Genomic DNA, 24,940 nt, shown 5'->3' on the forward strand with positions numbered 1-24,940 from the left:
AAAGAAGCTACTCGCTTTTCCTGTGAGGTAGCAGTGTAAAAAAAAAAGAAAAGAATGAAAAGTTGGAGATTGCAGTGCCTTTGCTAGTTAATGATTTGTCAATTACCCATCCAGCGCCCACGTCATTTAAATAGCAATGCACCTACGGCCATCTTTGCGCCCATGGGTGTCTTACAGGGACATGTGTTTAGGTGAATTATTGGTGTATTGCTATCTAGAGGCAGCGGAAAGTGATCGCGCCAAAAACCTGGTCAAAAGGCAATAATTCAGCATTACATTATTTTAACAGCAAATTAATCAAATGTGTCTAGGCTTATGCACAGGGTGTGCATTCTATACTTGTTACACGCACACAGGGAAGCGCAGCAGCACACAAACATGCCAAAGATTACATATAAAAATATGACGATGCAAATCCACCATCATAATAGCAATGCACCAATTGTACAAATACTGTTGGCTTTTAAAGGGAATGGGAGATGACAATGATTGCATGTTATACCAAAAATACACCTATGAGTTAATGAAGACACTGAGTACAACCCTTTTCAACCATGCGCTAGGCGCATAAACCTTTTTTTTCCATCGTCAAACTAGTAAAAGGGGATTTGGACACGCCCTAAATGCACCCGTGCCATGCGCTTCACACCGTGCGCTTATGTGCCCAATGTGTTACAGTTTGGACTTGGCACTATGGCTTTGACATAGTTCAGTATGGCTACAGAAAAGGTCTAAGTTCAGTTTCTGCCTTCGATATCTGCTAGCTTCACCTCCAGCTCTTGAAAAGTGTGGCCAGGGCTGTCAAGAATACTTGAGTTGCTTTCCACTGTCGATTTTAGATTGTCCACATCAGATCTGATAGAGCCAAGGCCAGTTAGAGTGCAGTTAAACATGCTAGCTGGGCATGGATAGCAGTTAGCTTCTCATCTGTTGAATCTGAGACTGAATCTGAGAAAAAATTGGTTCGAGGTAGCTTTTCTGTTCTCAAGTAATGCCTATGCAATGGCATCCGTATCGCCACGTTGGGTGTTTTTCTTGTTCACCATTCTGCTTTAAATGACTCTATTGAGCACAAAGTGATAGAATATCAGAGTTGGAACCATTTAAGAACGATTGACACGGTTGGGCCAGGAGATATACCTTTAGCCGCCATCTCTGTCAAGCTGATCACTTGATTACCATATGACACCAAGAGCGCACATTTAAATTCTTGCAGACATGTAACATGACAAAAAGTTTAAGTTATAAAGGCAAATTGAATTCTTTTTCAGAGCAGACCTTTGGGCTTGTCATAGCAGGAAAAGGAACGGTATAATTGATAACATTAAAGACTACGTTCCACCAGGTGAGTCAGATCCAGGGTTCTGGTATTAAGTATGCTGTCTCACTGTCATGGCTTACTGGGACACTTGATGGAATTGAGCCATCATTTATGAAATTTGTTTCACCTGTGCTTTTCCTGCTATGACAGGTCAAAATGTTGTCAACAAGGTCTATGATTGTTGTAGACCATTTACTGACCATTTTTCAAAAGCATAGTGTAGTTCATAATATTGTAGAATTGTGATTTAAGTGTAGTCCAAACTGCCATTGCTATCTATTTTTATACAAATTATTTCATTTATAGCAGCTCAAACCAAACTTTATGTAATTTAGTGGTAGTAAGTAAGGATCTTGTCAGGTGAAATTTACTTGCTTGTTGCGTTTTATTTTAGTGAGATAATCTCAGGTGAGTTTCACCTATCTGGTTAGTTAGTTTAGTATTATTTATTTGTGTTATTGTGTGACTTTGGTGTTTCAAAGGGTTAGGAACTAACAAATCTAACAGCTGTGACCGATTGAGGCAATGCTAGACCAGCAACTCCCATGTTGTGACAGGTCAAATGTTTTTGTAAATGGAGTCTGACGACTTTGACTAGAGCAGAGGTAATGGCTTTAGTTCCCCCATCGGAAACTGGACTGGAAACCGGGCTGTCTGAGAGCAAGGTAAAGCAGTGAAAATATTTAACATGTAGCAATCACTTATACACTGATATTGGTGTATAAGGTGGCCCGGCTGCATGTGTTGCTGAACATTTACGACTAAATTAGTCTGACCTGGCAACACCAATTCACTCTGCCTGCGTGCGCATGGCATGAGAGGAGAGGGAAAGGAAAGGGAGAGGGAGAAACAATGTGCTGCTCTGCTTACAGTGACAATTTGGCTGTCATCCTGATGAAAGCCTTTATTATAAGGACAACTAAGAGAAGGTCAACTTTTGGCAATGCATGCGCCTGAGTCAGAGTGAGACAGCCTATATGCAGTGGTTAGGAGAGTATCCTTTAAGAACTCAACTAAAACTCAAAGTAAAGTAGAAAGGATTTGGATAAAGTAATTCTGTGAAAAAATTGTACTTATGCAATACAGGTTGCTTTACAACACAATTTTTTGTTTGTTTAAAAGGACCCCAAAAAATAGTCTCTGTACATTAAATTGCATAGCATCATATAATTTTGCATTGACCTATACATTCACTAATGGAGAGATGTCAGAGTGAGTGGGCTGCCAGCTGGACCAGCACCCTGAGCGGTTGGTGGGGCTACGCTGCCTTGCTCAAGAGCACCTGGCAGTGCCCAGGAGGTGAAGTGGCATCTCTCCAGCTACCAATCCACACTCCGTACCTTTTGTTCCATATGGGGAATTGAACCAGTGACCCTCCGGCTCCCAACCCAACTCCCTACGGACTGAGCTACTGCCCCCCCCCCGTTGCGGTGAATCACATTGTGCTGAAACAAATCGTGTCAAATTGCAATAAGGGGTGAATCAGATAGATATATCTTTAAAGTATCGGGTCATTGGCAATGCATCAAGATGTTTACAGCATTGGCCTGGTCCAACAGTCAAATTTGTTCGCTAATAAACCTCTGTCTGCACACCTTTTGACAACAGTGTGCTTCTAAGCTTTATCACCAAACTAATGTTCTTGTGGCTGACAGGGAGCAAATCCTTGCAGCTGGGTTCCAACATCTGGTTGAAGGTTTTCACAGAAGAGTGGAGGCTGTTATGGCAGCATACAGTCATACAACAATCCCTACAGTTTTGGAATGACATGTTCAACAATCAAGGAGTTTTATGTCTGGATGTCCACATATTTGTGTCTCCCAACTGATCTGCCATTAGCTAAAGTCTGCACTGACCTTTGGTCCTGGTGGCCCAATCAGTCCGCCGGTGCCTGGTAGTCCTGGCTCCCCCTGGTTGGACAATGAACACACTCTGAGAGGCACAGTTGAGCAGCAGCAGCCAAATTCAACACTATTACAGTAATTATCTGTCCCACTTCAAACACTGTGCTGGTACGACTGCAGAGACTGCTGTGACAAGAGGAAATCCCACAACACACACACACACACAACACACACACACACACACACACACACACACACACACACACACACACACACACACACACACACACACACATATACACAGAGGGAGCCAAATTAGAGAACTGTGCTCTTTCCTTGTATATAGTAGGATTACTTACTTACTTACTATGCATCTGGCTTGAAGTGGTTGTTACATTTGGCATAATATTTTATTTTCATGAACTGACACCTCAGATTTCATGCTTTTGCATCCTGGAACTGTCAGGTATGCTGGCTTAATTCATGTTGTGGACACATGACTGTTGAACAGAAACAGATCTTACCACTGGTCCAGCTTGTCCTGGAGGCCCTAGCTCGCCTCTCTCACCAGGAAGACCCTGTATACAAGGAAATCTGCTCATACTGTATTTTGTAGTGACATTTCATATGTTCAAAATCTAATTTAAAAAAAAATATCTAATCAGTATTCAATATTTATTTATGTTTTTATCCTTTTAATTCATTTGGACACTAACACTCTTCACTGCAAAGCCAGAATAATATCAATTCAATTTCAATTCAATTTCACTTCTACTGTATTTATAGTATCAAATCATAACAAGAGTTATCTCAAGACCCTTCACAGATAGAGTAGGTCCACACTCAGAATTTGGCGGAACAGCAGCGAGAAAAAACTTCCTTTAGGCAGAAACCTCAAACAGACCCGGGCTCTTCATAGTCAAGACTGGTTCAATTCCACTTTCCCATACCGCATATATAGACAGGCTTTCTCATCCAGGGAGATGGGAGTAGGACTAACCGGGGCTGACCTGACTAAAGCTGTGTCTTGCAAATAAAACGAGTAAGCTACAGTAAAAGTCAAGTGTTCAATATTTGCTCATTTTCAGTGTTAAAGCTATAGTGTGTAGTTTTTGTCGTCCCCACGAGGAATTCTAAGTAATGACAACAACACTGTCAACACTTCCACATGTTACAAGCCTTCCGTGATTGCGCACAACCCCCACCCATCCGCCACGCAAGGAGGACACGGAGGATTAAAAAAACATGATGGACTAATTAAAAGAGGTAATTATCTTTTGCTTGAGTTTCTGCATGTGCAAGCCATCGAACGCCAAAATCATCTGAACATATCAATATTGAGAAATGCAGAGAACGTTGTGTGGAGCGGATAGTCTTAATTAGCTTTGTATCAATGCATTAATATCAAATAGTCACGCACTAAAGCTTTGAACATGGCTTTATTAAGATAGTCTCACCATGGGTCCTGGGGGTCCTGGTTCTCCTGATGAGCCTGGTTCCCCTCTGTCTCCCTGGCCGTGTCATCAGAACCAGGAATTATTAGTCTGACAACAGATTAAAAAAAGCCACAGCACTGATACAACTGCTTCTTTAAAGACTTACCTTGCTACCTTTTAGACCGGGCTCCCCTCTTAGTCCTGCCGGGCCAGCTTCACCCTGCCGAGCCAAGGGAAAACAGAAGGTAAGAGCATGTAATTGAAGGATGAAAGTAATTTAATGAATACATGTTACCATCCATTTAAAACATCCACTACAAAGTCTGTAGAGTATTTTCATTTGTTGACCAAATGCCAAGAGGGAGACCTAAAATTGGGGGAGCTTTAAAAATGTGACACCAAGGTGACCTGAACCTGCCGTATGTGATGACTTGGGAATATGTTGGTCCTCAGCTCATTCAATAAAATATTATGGTTAAAAGCTGTGCATAAATCACAAATTAAAATTGCAACATGATGTAATTTGTAACACAATGGAGAGCTGTCTGTGTGCTGTCACTTTAAGGGAAACAGACAGCATTTAACAAATAATTTTCCCGCTAAAAATTCCAAATGTTTGTTGCATTCGTTCGTTTTCTAGACTTTAGAAATGAAAAGAAACTTAGAGATGGACTTGTAGTTCTGGGATGGAACAAGAATTATATCAGTGTTGACCAAAGTTGACGTCTCTTTGTTGTAGCAGCAGTGCAGTAAAATCAAAGTAAAAATTGTTACTTGCATTGTGGCAATTTGTACAGAAGAGGATTAGGGCGCCATGTGAAAAATGTATTTTGGTTCTGAGTTAAAAGTCAGGATTCTGACTCAGAATTCTGAGCTTAATCCCACAATTCTCACTTTAATCTTAGAATTCTGATTATTTGTTTTCAATTCTAAAATAACATTGTTTTTAAGTTTAAAAAAAAAAAGTCAGAATTCTTTTTTTTTTTTTTTTTTTTTTGGGCATTTTTAGGCCAGGACAGCTGAAGACATGAAAGGGGAGAGAGAGGGGGAATGACATGCAGCAAAGGGACACAGGTCGGGGTCAAACCCAGGACCACTGCGTCGAGGAGTAAAACCTCTACCAACTGGGCTATCCGGGCGCCCTAAAGTCTTTTTTAAATAAAAAAAAAAGTCAGAAATCTGAGATCTGAGAAATCTGACTTTATTTTGAGATTTCTAACTTAAAGGTACCATGGCATAGTGCTTTTTGGATGCTGTATCTGAAGTCTCTTTTATATAGACCTTAGTGGTCCCTAATACTGTTTCTGAAGTCTCTTTTATATAGACCTTAGTGGTCCCTAATACTGTATCTGAAGTCTCTTTTATATAGACCTTAGTGGTCCCCTAATACTGTATCTGAAGTCTCTTTTATATAGACCTTAGTGGTCCCCTAATACTGTATCTGAAGTCTCTTTTATATAGACCTTAGTGGTCCCTTAATACTGTTTCTGAAGTCTCTTTTATATAGATCTAGCAGAGAAAGGGGAGGTAACCTTGCCCCTTATGACCTCATGAGGAGTAAGATTCCATCAGAGCAGGATACCCAGGGCTCGGTTTACACCTGTCACCATTTCTAGCCACTGGGGGACCATAGACAGGCTGGGGGAACGCATAATAATGTAAAAAAAAAAACTCATAAAGTGACATTTTCATGCCATGAGACCTTTTAAACTCAGAACTCATTAAAAAAATGTACGTGTAGCCCTAATCTTTTTCAAAGATGTTATAATGCAACAAATGTTTTACCTTCATCCCTGGTAATCCAGGAAGGCCAGATTCCCCAGGTTCCCCATCTTTACCCTAGAAGACAGAGACAGCATAGGCTGAATCTAGCATGTGGAGACAACATCTGTCCTAAAGACTGGTCCCAACATTGTGAAGTGGTGAAAAGAAAGAAACTGAAGGAGAAACTGATTAGCACTTACAGGCTTACCATCAGGTCCTGGTGGTCCTTCCCTCCCTTTTTCGCCTCGGAAACCCTGTAGTATTAATACATACAAAGGCTTTAATAAATGTACATCATTTTAGCCCTGCTGTGGCTGGCAATGTTAATAATGAATAATAATAATAAGTAATTTTATTTATTTAGTTTCTTTTATGAAACCCAAGGACACTACAGAATTACTGTGGCTAAGCTAAAGGAGGTTGTAAGCTGTGGTAAACAGGTGGTGTTTCAGGAGTTTTTTTTTTTTAAATGTCCAGGGATGTAGCATTTTGGAAATCTGCGGGGAGGGTGCTCCAGGTGGATGGGGCTGCAACACTAAAGGCTCTGTCTCCAAAGGTACAGAGTCTGGTGTGGGGAATGGAGAGAAGGCCAGCGTCTGAGGACCGACGGATGGAGAATTTTAGGAGGATTTTATATTGATTAACTGGAAGGCAGTGAAGGTGGATGAGGGTTGGGGTGATGTGCTGTTGGTCACCCTGGGTTTGGTGTATTGTTACAGCCCTAATCGGTATGAATATAACTACCAGTGTGTGAAACAACATCCAGTATATAGTGTTTTTATTATTGGAACAACTAGAAAAAATACACGACAAAAAATGTACTATGTATGTAGGCAAGCAGTGTATTCTATATTCCTATATATTTGTAGATCCTAATTTGTTTCTGAACAACTAAAATAATAAAGTAGCAAATTTGATCACGCACACACACAGTTACATCAAAATTGGATGTATGGTATTAAACCACTAGCGGGACAAGAGGCCTATATCAAGTGTCGTTTGAGTCGTATAGGAGGAAGCTTTGTGCATGCAAGCATGCGTGCGGGTGTGTTTATGTGTGTCTGTGCGTGTGTGTGTGTATGTGTGTGTTACCATGGGTCCTGGCAGGCCGCGCGGCCCTTGTGGACTGACGGCACAGTTGCAGTCTTCTTCCTCCACTGTGGCTGTCCGATTCAGAGGACACTGAAGGAACATTAACACACAAAATGTCTGCAATACACAACACACTCGATGATTCTTATTAGGGAGTGATAACACATTGATATACAGTGGTGTGAAAAAGTGTTTGCCCCCTTCCTCATTTCCTGTTCCTTTGCATGTTTGTCACACTTAAGTGTTTCGGAACATCAAACCAATTTAAACAATAGTCAAGGACAACAAAGTAAACACAAAATGCAATTTGAAATGAAGGTGTTTATTATTAAAGGTGAAAAATAATCCCAAACCATCATGGCCCTGTGTGAAAAAGTGATTGCCCCCCTTGTTAAAACATACTATAACTGTGGTTGTCCACACCTGAGTTCATTTCTCTAGCCACACCCAGGCCTGATTATTGCCACACCTGTTCACAATCAAGGCATCACTTAAATAGGAGCTGCTTGACACAGTAAGGTCCACCAGAAGATCCTTAAAAGCTACACATCATGCCGAGACCCAAAGAAATTCAGGAACAATTGAGAAAGAAAGTAATTGAGATCTATCAGTCTGGAAAGGGTTATAAAGCCATTTCTAAAGCTTTGGGAATCCAGCAAACCACAGTGAGAGCCATTATCCACAAATGGCGAAGACATGGAACAGTGGTGAACCTTCCCAGGAGTGTCCGGCCGCCCAAAATTACCCCAAGAGCGCAGCGACGACTCATCCAAGAGGTCACAAAAGACCCCACAACAACGTCCAAAGAACTGCAGGCCTCACTTGCCTCAGTTAAGGTCAGCGTTCATACCTCCACCATCAGGAAAAGACTGGGCAAAAATGGCCTGCATGACAGAGTTCCAAGGAGAAAACCACTGCTGAGCAAAAAGAACATCAAAGCTCGTCTCAATTTCTCCACAACACATCTTGATGATCCCCAAGACTTTTGGGACAACATTCTGTGGACCGATGAGACAGAAGTGGAACTCTTTGGAAGGTTTGTGTCCAAGTATATCTGGCGTAGAAGGAACACTGCATTTCATAAAAAGAACATTATACCAACAGTAAAATATGGTGGTGGTAGTGTGATGGTCTGGGGCTGTTTTGCTGCTTCAGGACCTGGAAGACTTGCCGTGATAAAAGGAACTATGAATTCTGCTGTCTACCAAGAGATCCTGAAGGAGAATGTCCGACCATCTGTTCATGTACTCAAGCTGAAACGAACTTGGGTTCTGCAGCAGGACAATGATCCTAAACACACCAGCAAGTCCACCACCGAATGGCTGAAGAAAAACTAAATGAAGACTTTGGAGTGGCCTAGCCAAAGTCCTGACCTGAATCCTATTGAGATGTTGTGGTATGACCTTAAAAAGGCCGTTCATGCTCGAAAACCCTCTAATGTAACTGAATTAGGACAATTCTGCAAAGATGAGTGGGCCAAAATTCCTCCAGGACGCTGTAAAAGCCTCATTGCACGTTATCGCAAACGCTTGGTTGCAGTTGTTGCTGCTAAGGGTGGCCCAACCAGTTATTAGGTTTAGGGGGCAATCACTTTTTCACACAGGGCCATGATGGTTTGGATTTTTTTTCACCTTTTAATAATAAACGCCTTCATTTACAAATTGCATTTTGTGTTTACTTGCGTTGTCCTTGACTATTGTTTAAATTGGTTTGATGTTCCGAAACACTTAAGTGTGACAAACATGCAAAGGAACAGGAAATGAGGAAGGGGGCAAACACTTTTTCACACCACTGTAGCCTACATCACAGTTAGGACAAAGTTTCTCATTAGTATAAGCTACATTAGGAATTATTTTTTGTTAGAAAAGACTTTCCTCTGAAAGAGCACACTTCAGTCCCCTTAGAAGACTTATTAGCATGAGATATGAACATTGCCGGTTATTTGGACTCTGCAATATATAATTGGGTGTGATATCATTGCCTTTGCACTACATCAGTAAATACTTTAAAGCAGAACTTTTGAAGTGTGTAATGAAGCTGGATAGAAACTGCACTTACCCTTTCATCATCCTGTAGGATAAGCGACAGAGGACAAGAGAAAAAACAATGGTTATTATGGTCCGGGTACAGAATGTGACCTTTGCAGTGGAGGTTCCAGTAGATCCAGGCGACAGAGGAGATCTTACCACGGAGTAGATCTCACAAGCTGTTTCTCTCTCACTCTGATGGGGATCACAGTACAGACGCAGCTTCTGAATCTCCACCTGAATGAAAAGACAATTAAATTGAAAAAGTGGTGAGGAAAATGGGAAAACGTAATAGATTGATTAAATTATAGTGTGTCTCTCTCCCCCCCCCCCCCAAAAAAAAAAGGAAAAACAAGAAGTAGAACAATGAAATTATGAGCCATTGTCAAGATTTTCTGCGTTCAAAGGTCAGTTGTCAAGTTTTGATTTGTCTCGACACATGCCATTGCCTTGATATGGAAAGGCATGTTATGTTCACATAGAAGAATAAAGAGAAACAAAGAGAGTAATTAAGTAAAATAAATAATATCTCAAATAAATGCTAAGACATCACTAAAGTATGAGGATCCGGTTTATGGGGTTTTGGAAAGATACTGGAATTATTTGTTTATTTTACTTCCTTTTTTATTACCATTTATGCATATTTATGCTACATATACTAGTTTCCAATAAATGTTAGAACAAAAGCCTATTTGGAAATAAAACAGTCATTATTTGTGGCTGCTTTTAGTATAACCTACATTTAAATCTGATTCTCAAATCAAGTCAAATGTGTTGCTTCATAAGCCAGACAAAGGGATCTCCGGCACTTGGTGTCAAAATATATCAAAATAAGATTTTTTCTTTCCTCCTCTCAGTTTCGGTGTCGTTACTCACAGGCACAGTGATGTCTGTTCCTCGCCTTTTAGCAACCTGTGTCTCCCCGTTGATGTAAATAGGCTCCACCTGTTTCAGCATTATATCCTGGATGTGCCGATCGTCAAGGAAACTGGAGACCTGGCGGGGTCTTACCAGGAGTTTCAGCTGATGCCACTTTCCATCATACAGAGTCTACAGAGAGAGAAGGCCCACATATGAATTTACAATACCGTTGTTTTTTAAGGTTATAGACACATTTACTGAGAGTTCCTGAGGTTCATTCATAAGACTGAAACATAGCTTTGTTCAATCAAAGTTGGATGTGAAAACGTTTTCACTCAGCCTTCCATTTCTGTTGGCAGTCCTATTTGTGCATGTGTTTCACTTAATCTAATATTGTCATGAAGGCCAAAAAAATCTGTGTTCCCTAAATGCTTCACAAATAGTTAAAATCAGCAAGGTATTAAGACCGAGCACTCCTTTTTCCATCACAATCTTTTTTTCTTCCAACCATCCACAAGTAGAGACAGAAACAGAGCAGCTATTGTTTCACTGGGACTGAGTTACAGCCATCATTTGCAAATGACAAATCACAGGCGTCTACCTTGTACCACATCAAACCAAATCAAATCAAACATGTGCAAACACAAATTGAACATAATTACAACCCTGTTCAATGCTGTGTGCTGTGTTAGGATGGAGGGCGGTGGGTGCCCTACATGGAAAACACAGCCTGCCGTGTTCAACGGGATGTATTATTACCTTGTGCTGCCATGAAAACAGAGACATGTGCTTCAAGAACTACACATCCAACCACCTAGTTTCCACTGGAGAAATCCAGTGGTTCAGAGTAGGAAACATTTTCTTTGAGCCTCCTCCATGGTCTCCATCACATTACATCTTCAACAGTTTGCCTGTGTATTGAACTGAGCAGGGGATGCTGTTTAAATTACTGCTAGTTTGGCTCTCCGCAAGTCATGCCAGTCAGGTTCATTCACCGAAACCAACACGAAGAGAAATCCGACATTGGAAGAGACCGAGTACACTCTAACAACACAATATGTTCTTTCAGGGGCAGGAAAATAACGGCACAACCGCACAGTAGACTCTTTGTGTTATTCAACGTAAACTGTGACATTTATGTTTTCCTCGTATTCGTTTACTTTATGAATCAACTTTCTTTCTGCCATTGTGAAGGTATTATTGATGGTGCAACTTTAAGCAGCTGCATTGACTGAGTTAGATTTGCACTGCAATAAGCCTGGTCCAACTGTCCCAACTTATTGACCAGCTGAGACATGATATGCTCACATGCTAAGATACCGCTTTACAAGACCCTACACATGTACACTACCGGTCAAAGGTTTGTGGTGACCTTCAGATTTCCATACCAATCCATTATAGACAGAATACCAGCTGATCTGAGTGGGGGGCTGATCTTTAATACGATCTCTACAGTGGCCATTATCAGCAACCATTCATCCAATGTTACTAATCTGATATCATTTAAAAAAAATAATTGGAAAACATTGGAGAACCCTTTTGCAATTATGTAAGGACATCATGTAATCTGAAATCTGTTGTCCTGGTTAAAAAACAATGCAACTAATCTCAGCTGGTATTGTGTCTGACCCCAAACTTTTGACAAGTAGTGTAAATAGATTCAGAATGCTGTGTATACCTTTACAAACAAGACTAGAACATTTCCAAAGTTAATAAAACCAAATTGAATAATTTTGAAAATGTTCTGTCCTTTAAAAAAAAATCTTGCAGCATTTGAATGGCATCATTTTCTGTTGTTCCCTTCTCCTCGTAAACAGAGACGCTCTTACAACTCCTCACTAGGGGGGAGGAGGAAATAAAGAGGAAAAAAGGCAGAGAGGACAATACAATACTACATACATACATACATACATACATACATACATCACAGTAACATACATACATACATACATACATACATACATACAATACATACATACAGTACATACATACACATAACATACATAATACATACATACTACATACATACATACTACATACATACTACTACATACAATACATACATACATACATACAATACATACATACATCTACAGTCACATACACTACATACTTACATACATACATACATACATACATACACATACATACATGCATACATGCTCATCATACATACATACATACATACCATACATACACATACATACATACATACATACATGCTACATACTACATCATACATCATACATACATACATACAGTACATACATACATCAACATACATACATACATACATACTACATACATACATACATACATCACTACATACTACATGCTACATACATACATACATACATACATACATACATCACATTACACGCATCACATACATACATACATACACTACATACATACTACATACATACATACTACTAATACTACATACATACAATACACACTTACATACATACATACATACTACATACATACTACATACATACATACATACATACTACATACATACAATACATACATACAACATACATACATACATCAACATACATACATACATACATACATACATACAAACATACATACATACATACATACATACACAGTACATACATACATACATACATACATACATACATACAACATACATACATACATACATACATACATACATACATACACTAATACAACTACATACATACATACATACATCACATCTACATACATACATACACCAAACAGTACTCAACATACATACATACATACATACATACATAACATACATACATACATACATACATCAACTACATACATACAACATACATACATCTACATACATACATACATACATACTACATACATACATACATACATACATATACAACAACATACATACATACATACATACATACATACATACACACCTGGACTTACATTAATACCTGGTCACTTTATCACTTTATCACTGGACTCAACACTGACACTAATTTATGGACTTTTTATTTTTGTTTGACGAATGTTCTTATTGTTGTTATTATTATTACTGTTATTATTACTGTTATTACTATAATTGTCTTTAAACTATCTTTTGATTTCTTGCAAAAACTGCGGCTGGAATTTTCAATTTCCTTGCGGGAGTTATCCCAAAAGGATTAGTAAAGAGAAGTCTAAGTCTAAGTCTTTCTTTAGCAGTAGTGACATTTTTTCCATTCTGTTTTTTCTCTGGGACATTCTGTACAAAAATGTGCTGTAATTGTGCGTTAGGCCTGGAGTTGGCAAAAAATAAAATGAAATAAAAATAAAAAACTCAGTCTTTGCTTTTCTACTACAAAACTCATAAGTTCCTAAACAACCCACATACTGAGAAATCATAATAAAAACTTTTGTTGGAACTTAAACATAAATGTATGTTTGATCATCTACTGTAAATACCAGAATATTTCAGGGTTTTGTCAAGCCAATTAATGGAAATTTGACACCGTCAAATCATCACAGAATTTACAATACAGAAAAAATAACACTCACTTCTCACTTACTATTACTGTTACTATACACAGCGGACTAATTATGTTTTCATCCTGAATAATATATTTACATATCTTTTTTAAAGATGAGTTTTTAAAAATATTTTACCCTGCTATGCAAAATGTAAAAAAAAAATCATTGGACAGGAAATACAGGGTCAGGGAAAAGAGGGATGAGGTGCAGCACAGGTGCCCGACTGCACTGGTCCTGAATAGTTTTAGCCAGAGGATTAATTCCAGTTCTCACCTCGGAAACTGAAGATCGTTGGCTAATGGGCCAAAGAGCGAGGTGTAACGTGATTCAGGGGCCTACTGTTGTATACATGCATATATGCCATGTATTTAGGTACATGGAAGATACCTTCAAAGCACCGCATTCCAATTTTTTTCCAATAAGAAAGTGGTAGTGATCGCTTTGGTCTGAATGATTGTTAATGGGGTAAGATGAAAGATGAAAATGCAAGATGAAATAACATTTCACAATATTGTGCTGAATTAGATTTTGAATTTTGAACACTTTGGGTCTCCATAGAAAAACATCCAGCAGTGTAAGGCTAATGGTTGCAGACTTACCTCTCCTTTCTTTATTCCAAATCATTCAGTTTCCTTCTTTTTGAATACTATATAACTATATATACATATATATATATATATATATATATATATATATATATATACACACATGATGGTCAACATAAAGATGTCCTGGTTTAATTTGATCCTTTTCTTAACCTGTCGCACATTTTTAAAGTAACCCCATTTCTATTTTTGTAATAAACTGTGAGTCACCCAAGAATCTGTGCAGCGAACCAAGGCTGACCAACAGAGCTAAAGCTAAAGTGATACAATAGCCAGACCAATATAGTCTTTGTCTGAACTAAATTGGATTAACCAGTTGACAGAGAGCAATCAGGCATTTTCCCACTTGGTCATATTGGGAAAGGAGCATTTGTCAATAATTAGAAATCAAAGCCCAATGAAAAGCCATATCGATCTGGTAAGGACGTGAAACTCAATACTAGCACCAACCTGAAAGCCTGCTTTAAAGGTGACACTCTGCTCCTTTTCTGTGATACTGGTGGTGGTGGTGGTGGTGGTGGTGAAGATGACACTTTTGTCCTTTCCATTTAGTGTCACTGCGGCCTGGATCTCTTTATCTTTAGACAGCACCCTCCACAGGTCAAAGGTCAGCATGCTAGAAGACCCCTTTAGACGCAGGGTCGCTACGAACACATAGGATGGAGGGAGGCCTTCTGGGAAAATATCCCTAGTACAAGGATTAAGTCAAATACCTAAATATAAACTATAAAATGAATGATAGATTTTTAAAGACCATTACACTCTTTAGACAACATTGTACCTGGTGTTCTCAGTAATGTCTGTGGAGACAGTCAGTGCGTAGGCTGCCTCAGAAACTAGAGAGCCAGGGATCTCCTTGGCCTTCTTCTGAATTTTCATGCCCAGCATCAGCTCAAAGCCTTTCTCATCACGAGATGCCACCGGGATTCGCGTTGGACACACAGACTCTAGAAAGAAAAGGGCCATTTATTCAGGCAGCTAAACAAACAGCTAACCTCCAAATATTTATGCAATCCTTCCTTGTTGGGTCAACTGTGTAATGTGGTGGTGTATTTGTTGTATTTTTGTGGACAACACAATTGAATGAATATCTTTAGTAGTTGATTTTAAAATAGAGATTAATTCACTGGGTCTCAACACAAGTGAAGACTCAGTGAGTAATAACGCAAAAAAAATGGAACAAGCACTGGAACAAGAAAAGCTACAGAGAAACTACAGATGCAGCCATTAATAATGTTATTGATTTGTCTTTTTTGCACTGCCACATGTCGTAATGATTCCTTCAAATTTGTTTAGTTGAGAGTCATGTTTTTTCTGTTCTCTAACCATACCAAAAGAGAAAGATGAACTAGATATCCTGACCTTCACAGAGCTTTTGCTCCATGGACTCTCGAATATGGTCAATGGTGGTGTAATCTTCGGCATAAAGGACATAGGTGGATGATGGTCTATTGGCGATGGATACAAGCTCCGATGTGGTGATCTCACTGCCAACTCCAACAGCGAATACTGTAATGCCCTGAGCTCGTGCCTCCATACTGGCATCCACCTAAGGAAACATAGGATTTATCTGTTGAAAATTAGCCCCCAAGAGGCTTTCTATTTAGACCCTTGACAGAGAAGTTCATGGAAAAACAGTATGACAGAAATACAATTAACAATATTACAGCCAATAGCTTTCACATAAATGTCATAGTGTGGATAGTCTATATCCTTGATGTTCCACTTCCACTTCATTTGTGTCTGCATTTTAAAGTCTGGTCAATATATAAAGACGAAGGTTAACCTTTTCTCAGATATCACAGCGGCACAGCGGCTTTTCATGATTGGTTTAAATAATGAACCAGAGCACGTTTTCCTCCCCCTGAATGCTTTGTGGAGTATCCGGCCTCTCCAAAGTCTGGCAAAGCGATACTATAGTATGGATAACCCCATGTAAGATGATGTTGCCTTGTTGAGGTTCTATAGATGAGGAGATCTTGTCATTCTTTTTCCCCACTGTAATGCATCTGGAGCCCCCTGAGTCTGCTAACCAAATGAACATATTAACGTGGTTTCAACCCAAGCACCTGAACCAGACAGAGTGACATTTACCACATCATCCTGAGATTTGCCATCAGTAACCACCACAGCGATGCGGTTCTTGACCTGGCTGGATCTTTGGGAGGAAGAGAAGACATGGTCCACGGCAAACTTGATGGCCCTGCCAGTCTGCAAGACAGTCAGAAAACCGTGATGACCTAGTGGAGTACAGTGAAAAATGCCATGATGCTGTGAGGGATCATGTATGTGAACATGTACGTTCACCAGCTTCCAGACATCAACAGCTGAATCACATCAGAGTACAAATTAAATTATATGAAAACACAGCAAACATGTATTTTTTTTTCAAAAGCAAAGCATTGAAACCAAGAGTGCCTGTATGTTTATTGACCATTTCTGTGCTTGTCAGTCCCTCCAGGATTTCGCGATGTCGCGATCATGCTAATTCACGCAAATTTAACCAATCGCGACTTTGGTCCGACTCGCAATTTTGACCAATCATCACTTTTGTGCCGGTCAAGGATTTTTTTTAATTTTTTTTTATTTTTTACATTTGTCTTGTTAGTCTTCGCTCATAGTAGACTACACACGTTCCTCTGCATGGGTTGTACCATGTGAGAGATTTCTCTCCTCCCAAATAGAGTAGGTTGGGTGAGTCCAGATTCATATAGTCCGTCTTTTCCAAAAGGTTTTCTCAGATAGGCTACCGACAGCTGGGCCGGCCTTACCGTAACGATACACGTCAGGGAAGATGGATGGGAAGAAGAGGCCAGGAGGGGTTAAAAAAAAAAGGCATTGGAGGAGGATCCTGCCAAATGTGCCAAGCTTACCGATTTATTTTCTAGAGGACAAACACAAGTGGCAACTGGTAAAGAGAGATATAGCCTATGCTAATAGCATTAGCAACGTAATTATTTGGCTAATATTGTAGCATTGTCAGTCTATTCACAAGCAAAATATTACATTTAATTCAAATATTTTGTATCACCCAATATATAGTGATTCATAGACTTTGCAAATCTTATGCAAATATTAATAACAAAACTCAAGCTTGATCTGTGTATGCAGTAAAATGACCTCTTAATTATTTTTTGTTGCTTCTGAGTAGCAGATAAACCAGTCCCCCACTGAAAAGGATGAGCCCGAAATGTGCAATGAGGAGGCCATGACTACAGGGACAGGTACAGAGGATAGCAGAGTAAACAATAGGAATTAAAGTTATTTAATGTAAAAAAAGAGCAGTGTATGACAGCACATGAAACCAATGGGTAGATGCTGCTGACAATGTGCTATTCACAATGTAAGTGTAACTGTACTGTGAAGTGAACTGTAGCCTAAACATAAATTCAATCTGTCTCTTTGTGGAAGAGTGGCATACAATTAAAATGCTTCATTTCCTTATTTCTTTCTGCTGTTGTTAATTTTTCAACCTATCCCTGTTGAATAGTGGACTAGTATTTATTAACTATTAATTTAACCTTGGAACATGGTATTAAAAAACCGGGACTGGGAAACTCCCAGGCTGAAAAGTGGCCCCACTCTGACCCTGTGTGTGTGTGTGTGTGTGTGTGGGGTGTGTGTGTGTGTGTGTGTGGTGTGTGGTGTGTGTGTGTGTGTTGGGGTTTGTGTGTGTGTGTGTGTGTGTTTGTGTGTGTGCTATGTTTTGCTGGGCGTGTCTGTGTTGTGTGCATTGTTGGAGCAATAACTCCACCTTGTCTGTCCAGAGGAAAAAAATGATTGTTGTTTGCTTCGTACTACTAGTGAGAGAAGAAGAGGGAAGGTTGTACGCAGGTGCGTGGACTTTGTGGTGTTGTGAGGCAGTGCTTCACACTACCAGCTAGCCGCCTGCATACCACATTGAATTTCACACACTTTTGGGTCAGCATATGGACGCCGAAGTGTGTGTATGTGTACTGTATGTGTGTGTATGTCCACCCCCTATGTCTTGGTGTTCCAGTTTATTTTGCTTCCTGGTCTTCTGGATTCCTCAACATTTTTTGGAACAATTTTCACCTGCTTACTTCAGGACCCTTTTTTATTGTAACCCTTTTTATTCTTTAAATTTTTAAACTCTATGCATTTTTGGGTCCAAAAAGCTCTAAAGCCTGACATTAGGAGATCATTTTTTGACTTTTCACCCGCAGCCCTGGATTGTGACTGCTGCTATCGTTCTGCTTGACGCCCACTGCTACTACTATTATTATTAGTCATAGTTATATTATCTTTTATTTTACTTTAATACATATTTCTCTCTTTCTATCTCTCTGTTTCCTCCAACTGGTCGAGGCAGATGGCCACCCACTTAGAGCCAGGGTCTGATCAAGGTTTCTGCCCATTAGAAGGAAGTCTTTCTACTGTCGCACCAAGTGATTGCTCTGGGGGGAATTGTATCTGTAAAGATCACAATTTCTTAAATTGTTTTACAGATTATTGTTTCATTTCTATATTTTACTCAATTTAATCAAAGGATTATCTATTTCATAATTTTTAATTTAATGTTGAGTGATTTGATCATAAACCTTTATTGGCTTCCAACCAGAGGACACTGCCACGCTGTTTTCCCCTTATTTCTTTTAATTTCCAGTGTGTTTCTAATTTGATTTATTGATTAATTTAAGTGATACATTGTGGGTCACTCACATCTGTCTTCCCAGAGCGGGGACTCTAATTTTATGGTGGTGCAATGACAGGGGCAAGCATCACACCAACAGGTTGGAATTAGTATATATTCTTATAATGCCTGCATGCAAATTAGGACTGATAGTTGGAGTTGTAAAGAGAAAAATGCTGTCCTGCCTGTGTGTTTCCTCCCAGGTAGGTGATGCTCTGTATGGCCTGGATGAGCTGCCCTCCACCCTGGTGTTTCCCCAGAGGAATCTCCAGACGAGGAGTGTCGCTGTACTGAATCACAGCCACCTACAGCAGATACAAACAACACCAATGGAGGTGTAGTGCAATTATGTGTCTTTTTTTTTCAAAGTAGCCAACTGACACAAAAAGACAGATGACAGAAGACAGAAAATAATCAGATGATAGTCATGAGACTGGCCATGGAAAAACTCTACTTGTTTTTTTTTGCTGCTAAATGTTAATGGTAATAACAATCTCTGAAACTAAATTCATGCTCAGCACGAACAATAATGCGGTTGATATTACCTGTGTGTAGTGGGAACTGATGTCAAACTGGCTGGTGATGTTGATGAGCCACTGCTTGGCCGTGTCAAAGTCAGAGAAGCCAACACTCCATGAGCCATCAACAATATAGACCAGGTCATTTACAGCTGTGCTGCAGCCTACACACATACAGTAGACACACACACACACACACACACACACACACACACACACACACACACACACACACACACACACACACACACACACACAAACACACACACACACACACACAGTAAACTAATCACATATACAACTTAAAATATACATTTTAGACTCAAGAGGTCACTATAATTTAAATTGTTGAAATAATAATCAACCTTTTTTAATCAATGACTTTATTATTAAGCACATTCTTGTTATTGTGTTTCTAACCGAAATAAGAGTGCAGCTGCTCTGATCGAGTCAACCCTAACCTCCGTTTTATGAATGAGAATTGAGTGAAGACGTGAGGAGCTGGAGCTGCCATGGAGGCTGGGGGTGTTGCCTTAAAAGCCATAATGTCTCTCTCTCATGGGTGGGCCAAATTCTCTGGGCGGGCAAAGCAGAGAAAGGGGACGTAACCTTGCCCCTCATGACCTCATAAGGAGCAAGAATTCAGATCGGAACATCTGAGCTTTTCATTTTCTCACCATTTCCAGCCACTGGGGGACCACAGGCAGGCTGGGGGAACTCGTATTAATGATAAAAAAAACCTCATAAAGTGAAATTATCACACCATGGGACCTTTAACATTCATGTTGACAAACCCCAGGACAGAGGGACTAAAGAGCTGTGTTGTGTTCTTGATAACTATGGACTGACTCAGCATGTGATGGAGCACACACACAAAGACACTTGATTATCTCCGAGGGTCTGAACATTTTCAAGGTTATGGTGAGTTGCTCTCTCTGATCATTCTTGTGTTTTCTTTGACAACACGATCTTCATTCATCTCCAAATGTTCAAACAGAAGTTATGAGAAAACGGTGTATAACTGAAAACACCAGTGGAACATTCATTCGGTTCTTCTCCTCTACACCTGCTCTCTCTTGGTTCTCAGTCAATGAGCTTGTGGATCAGTTCACTAGTAAAATAACAATGTTTTTGATGCCATTGTTCCCACTAAGCTGTCTCTGGTACAAAAAGATCTCTTTTCAGAAATGCCACACTGGTAAGAACAGAACAAAGAATGTTGAAAAGCTGAATGCAGGTGGCGGAATTTTTTTTCCATGTTCATTATTAAAACTGTAGAGAGACTTTGCATTTATAATTTGTAACTGACAAATGCAAGGCGGTCCTCTGACCTTATCGCCAAAAACAATCATAATACACGTGTCTTGTTTGCTACTGTCAATAGGTTAACAAAGCCTCCAGTATCAGTAACATCTCAACTTCTATCCACCAGGGCCTACAATGCCTTTGCCTCCTTCTTTACTGACAAAACGGCTCCATATCCAGTACAAGATTTGTGTTGTCCCTGCGTTCATGTAAAATCATTTAAAATTCCATGATGAAATTAAATGCGATCAACCATTAAAAACTGAAATCCTCCTCCTGTTGCCTTGATATTCTGCCAAAGAGATTTTTTCCAAAATGTTTGGTTTTCAATCTTCTACAGATTGTAAACACGTCTCTTCTTTCAGGTATCTTTCCACAGGCCCCGAAAACTGCAGTCATCAAGCCACTGTAAAAAATAAAGAACAATCTAGACATGTCACTCATGAGGTCTATATCAACTTACATTTTTAAGTAAAATCATTGAAAATTTGTTTTTTCAACTGTTTTTTCAACTGTTTTGATGTCTTCCAGTCAGGTTTTTTCGACCACACCACAGCACTGAGACAACTCTTGTTAAAGTATTCAATGACATCCACTTAAATACAGACAGTGGCACAATTTCAGCCTTAGTATTACTAAATCTCAGAACTGCATTTGACACGGTCGACCACGACATATTACTAGACTGGAAATAGAAGCGCTTCTTTTTGATGGTGGTTGAATACTAAAATGGTTTGAATCCTACTTGGAGAACAGGGACTACTTTGTGTCTATAGGTAATTACACATCTGAGTGGACAAATGTGACAAGCAGAGTTCCCTAAGGCTCCATTCTGGGCCCTCTTCTGTTTAGCATGCTTCCACTGGCTCAGATTATGGAAAACAATGAAGTAAGCTACCCTAGCTGTTTTTATATTCTCTTTAAAAATGTTTTTAATTGTTTTTAACTGCTCTTTAATAGTTTATGTAAATCACTTAAAATTACCTTGTTGATTAAATTACATGAAATGTGCTATACAAATAAAGCAGCCTTGCCACCTTGCCTATTAATTGTAGGTAGACCTCCTGCTGTGATACACATTAGTAGGCACGGCTCCCCTGTACCAATATGGTATGCCGTTGGGAGGTATTGCTCCAAAAAACAGCAGCATCCAATACAGTATGTGCTATAATTTTGCCTCCACTTACACTCCGCCCACAAAAAAATGTTACACTACAGTGGCTTGAGAAAATTAACACACCCAAGCTAAAGTTGATTAAAAAGAGGAAACTTTTTTTGAAATTGATTTAAAAAAATTAGGAAAATCCAACCTTTTAAGGACACCAATTTTCTTTGTGAATGAATAATGTATTGTAGACAAATAGAGATTGGCATGGTTTTATTTCAGTTAGCTTAATAGCTGGTTTGATTTGCATTGAGAGATGATCTTATGGAAAGTTCCACAAGCCTATCTCTAGGTATGGTGAAGGGTATGGGATGATGTGTGTGTGTGTGTGTGTGTGGGGGGGGGGGGGGGGGGGGGGATTTTAATTCCAAAGGCCAAGGGAACTTTATCAGGATGCATAGTATCCTGATCCATGAAGTAACTGGCCTTTGAAAAATAAAAATCTGCCTGCCTCTATGGGAATTTAACATAGGGGTGTGTATACTTATGCCTCCTTCCTTTTTTAAGGAAGAACATTTATTTATTTACAATACATTATTCATTCACAAAGAAAATTGGCGTCCTTAAAAGGTTGGACTTTTCTATTTTTTTTTTATTAAAGCATTAAGATCAATTTCCAAAAGAGTTTTTTTTCTTCCTCTTTTTAATCAACTTTAGTCTAGGTGTGTAAACTTTCTCAAGCCACCGTAACTCACTGGAAAGGATCTACATAACAAGAGCCTACCTGCACGGACATCTTCCTCTTCTGCAGCCTTCAGAGGGGTCAGTAGCAATATTGAACTCCATAATGACCACAGCAACATGGCTCCGTAGGAGAGCGGTCTACCTGGGTCCAGTCCAACCTGGCTAAATTAGAAATTAGAATAGTTTGTACATTTTCAGCTAAATGCATCAAACTTGTGCACTTTGAGAGCAAAATAAGGAGGCTAAATATGTGAAGAATATTGATTGTAAACAATGTTATGCCCTAGTGAACAATTAAATCATAAACACATATATAGCTATGAATGTAAATGTAAACGTGCTGTATTTATATAGCGCTTTTCTAGTCTTAACGACTACTCAAAGCGCTTTTACATCATACAGGAACCATTCACACACATTCACACACTGTGGCCGAGGCTGCCGTACAAGGTGCCACCTGCTCATCAGATAAACACTCACGCAACTAGGGGTTCAGTGTCTTGCCCAAGGACACTTCAACATAGGACTGCAGTGCCAGGGATTGAACCACCAACCTTCCGATTGGCAGGCAACCACTCTACCACTGAGCGAATGCGAGCTTTGAATATCGAACCGTTGGAGCACATATTTTTAGGACCTTTCCGTTTTCAAACATGTCCATGATACTGGTGTTACCGTTGGAGGTCTTCATTTCTCTCAGCTATGGTTGTAAGCTAGCTAGCATCACAAGCTAACAAGCTCAAATACAAGAGTAGTTTCGTTCATGGATAGGTTCTGACCTCTGACATCTATTTCCTATTAGCAAAGACAAGAACAATTACGCGGTAAATTCCACACAGTCACACACAGATACACATATAGCTATAGCTAACTAGGTTTACATGGGAACAATAATAAACAATGATAGTCCACCATTAGGGAAAAATAATGTAGCATTAGGCGTGATGTTTACGATGGTCATTGCAAAAAGTCACACCTACTAAACCTGGTAAATAAGACAAAGTTAACCGCAGTTCACAAATGGTCAAAACACAAAGTTTTTTTTTTTTTTTTTTTAAATATGCAATAGCTATTCCAAGATGTGCATGCGGGGCTTTATTTTGGCAATTCCCCAAAGTGGTAGAGTAGAAATTAGGGATGGTCCGAGTACCCGGCTGAAACGAGTATCCGGTACGGATAAAGCACTTTTGCCGAGTACAAGTATTATACGAGTAATATGAGTCAATATGTTGAATTGAATTGGATTGAATACAACTCCTCAACTGGCCGCGCAGCAATCTGTGATAATCACTCCCATTGCGTCTCTGCCATCGGAATTTTTTTTTTTTTACTGTCAGCTGCCCCCCGCCCCCTCTCTCTCTGTGTCTCTCTCTTACTCACACACCACACACACACACACACATACACACACACACACACCACACACACACACACACACACACACACACACACACACACACATATACCTGGTGTGGAAATAAAGAAAATAAAAAGAACCAAAAAAAAAAAAAATCACACTGATCATAAGAAAATAAAAAGTTAAAAAATAAAGTTATATTGAGTATGAAAACTCTTGTTCATTACATTTTACTTCATAATTGCAACTGCATGTGTTGGATTCATTGTTGAAAACGTTCTGTATATAGTTTGTTTGTTACCATGACAACACCATTGATCCGAAGCTCGATGCTGTCATGTAAATAGTTTTCAAAGCAGCAATAAATATAACAATTTTGATCAACTCATATCAATTGCATGCTTAAATAACATACCGGTTAAAGCCCCGCACATTTCAAGAGAACCCGACCCACTTCCTGGTTAAATCTGACCACTTCCGGTTTAGGCCCCGCCCAGTCCGAGTACAGATCCGGATACAGATAATTCATGTGGTAAACAGATACAGATACAGATAATGCTGTACTCGCTCATCCCTAGTAGAAATGCTTGATTTTGAGTCTGTATGTGTTCAGAGCAGTGAACTCACGGTTTAAGTTGGTTAAGGTTAGCACATTGTGTTGTTAACATGTTGGCAGAAAGAATGCTTAACACTGAGGTTCCTAATGACACACACAGCTTGAAGCAGAATATAATTTTAAGAGAGCCAGACAAAGGAGGCTAAATTTGGAGAGAAGACTAGAAGGGTTGAAATTTTAT

General features: G+C 39.5%; 1 protein-coding gene across 1 annotated transcript in view; it reads right to left on the reverse strand.

Moving 5' to 3' along the window:
* The window catches only part of si:dkey-225n22.4 (collagen alpha-1(XXI) chain), a 105,970-nt gene that overhangs the window by 57,904 nt on the left and 23,126 nt on the right, over positions 1 to 24,940 (reverse strand). The window contains exons 2-18 of the mRNA XM_032504384.1: positions 22,827 to 22,948; positions 19,660 to 19,796; positions 19,300 to 19,419; positions 16,555 to 16,671; positions 15,823 to 16,009; positions 15,242 to 15,407; positions 14,911 to 15,148; positions 10,361 to 10,534; positions 9,644 to 9,721; positions 9,516 to 9,527; positions 7,458 to 7,547; positions 6,566 to 6,619; positions 6,387 to 6,440; positions 4,768 to 4,821; positions 4,623 to 4,676; positions 3,690 to 3,743; positions 3,178 to 3,231 (exon numbers count right to left, since the gene is read on the reverse strand). Coding sequence (XP_032360275.1) covers positions 3,178 to 3,231; positions 3,690 to 3,743; positions 4,623 to 4,676; positions 4,768 to 4,821; positions 6,387 to 6,440; positions 6,566 to 6,619; positions 7,458 to 7,547; positions 9,516 to 9,527; positions 9,644 to 9,721; positions 10,361 to 10,534; positions 14,911 to 15,148; positions 15,242 to 15,407; positions 15,823 to 16,009; positions 16,555 to 16,671; positions 19,300 to 19,419; positions 19,660 to 19,796; positions 22,827 to 22,905 — 1,722 coding nt within the window. The 5' untranslated portion in view covers positions 22,906 to 22,948. The remainder of the gene's footprint in view (positions 1 to 3,177; positions 3,232 to 3,689; positions 3,744 to 4,622; positions 4,677 to 4,767; positions 4,822 to 6,386; positions 6,441 to 6,565; positions 6,620 to 7,457; positions 7,548 to 9,515; positions 9,528 to 9,643; positions 9,722 to 10,360; positions 10,535 to 14,910; positions 15,149 to 15,241; positions 15,408 to 15,822; positions 16,010 to 16,554; positions 16,672 to 19,299; positions 19,420 to 19,659; positions 19,797 to 22,826; positions 22,949 to 24,940) is intronic.

Source organism: Etheostoma spectabile, chromosome 22 (genome assembly GCF_008692095.1).
Source record: "Etheostoma spectabile isolate EspeVRDwgs_2016 chromosome 22, UIUC_Espe_1.0, whole genome shotgun sequence".
Classification (NCBI taxonomy): Eukaryota; Metazoa; Chordata; class Actinopteri; order Perciformes; family Percidae; genus Etheostoma; species Etheostoma spectabile.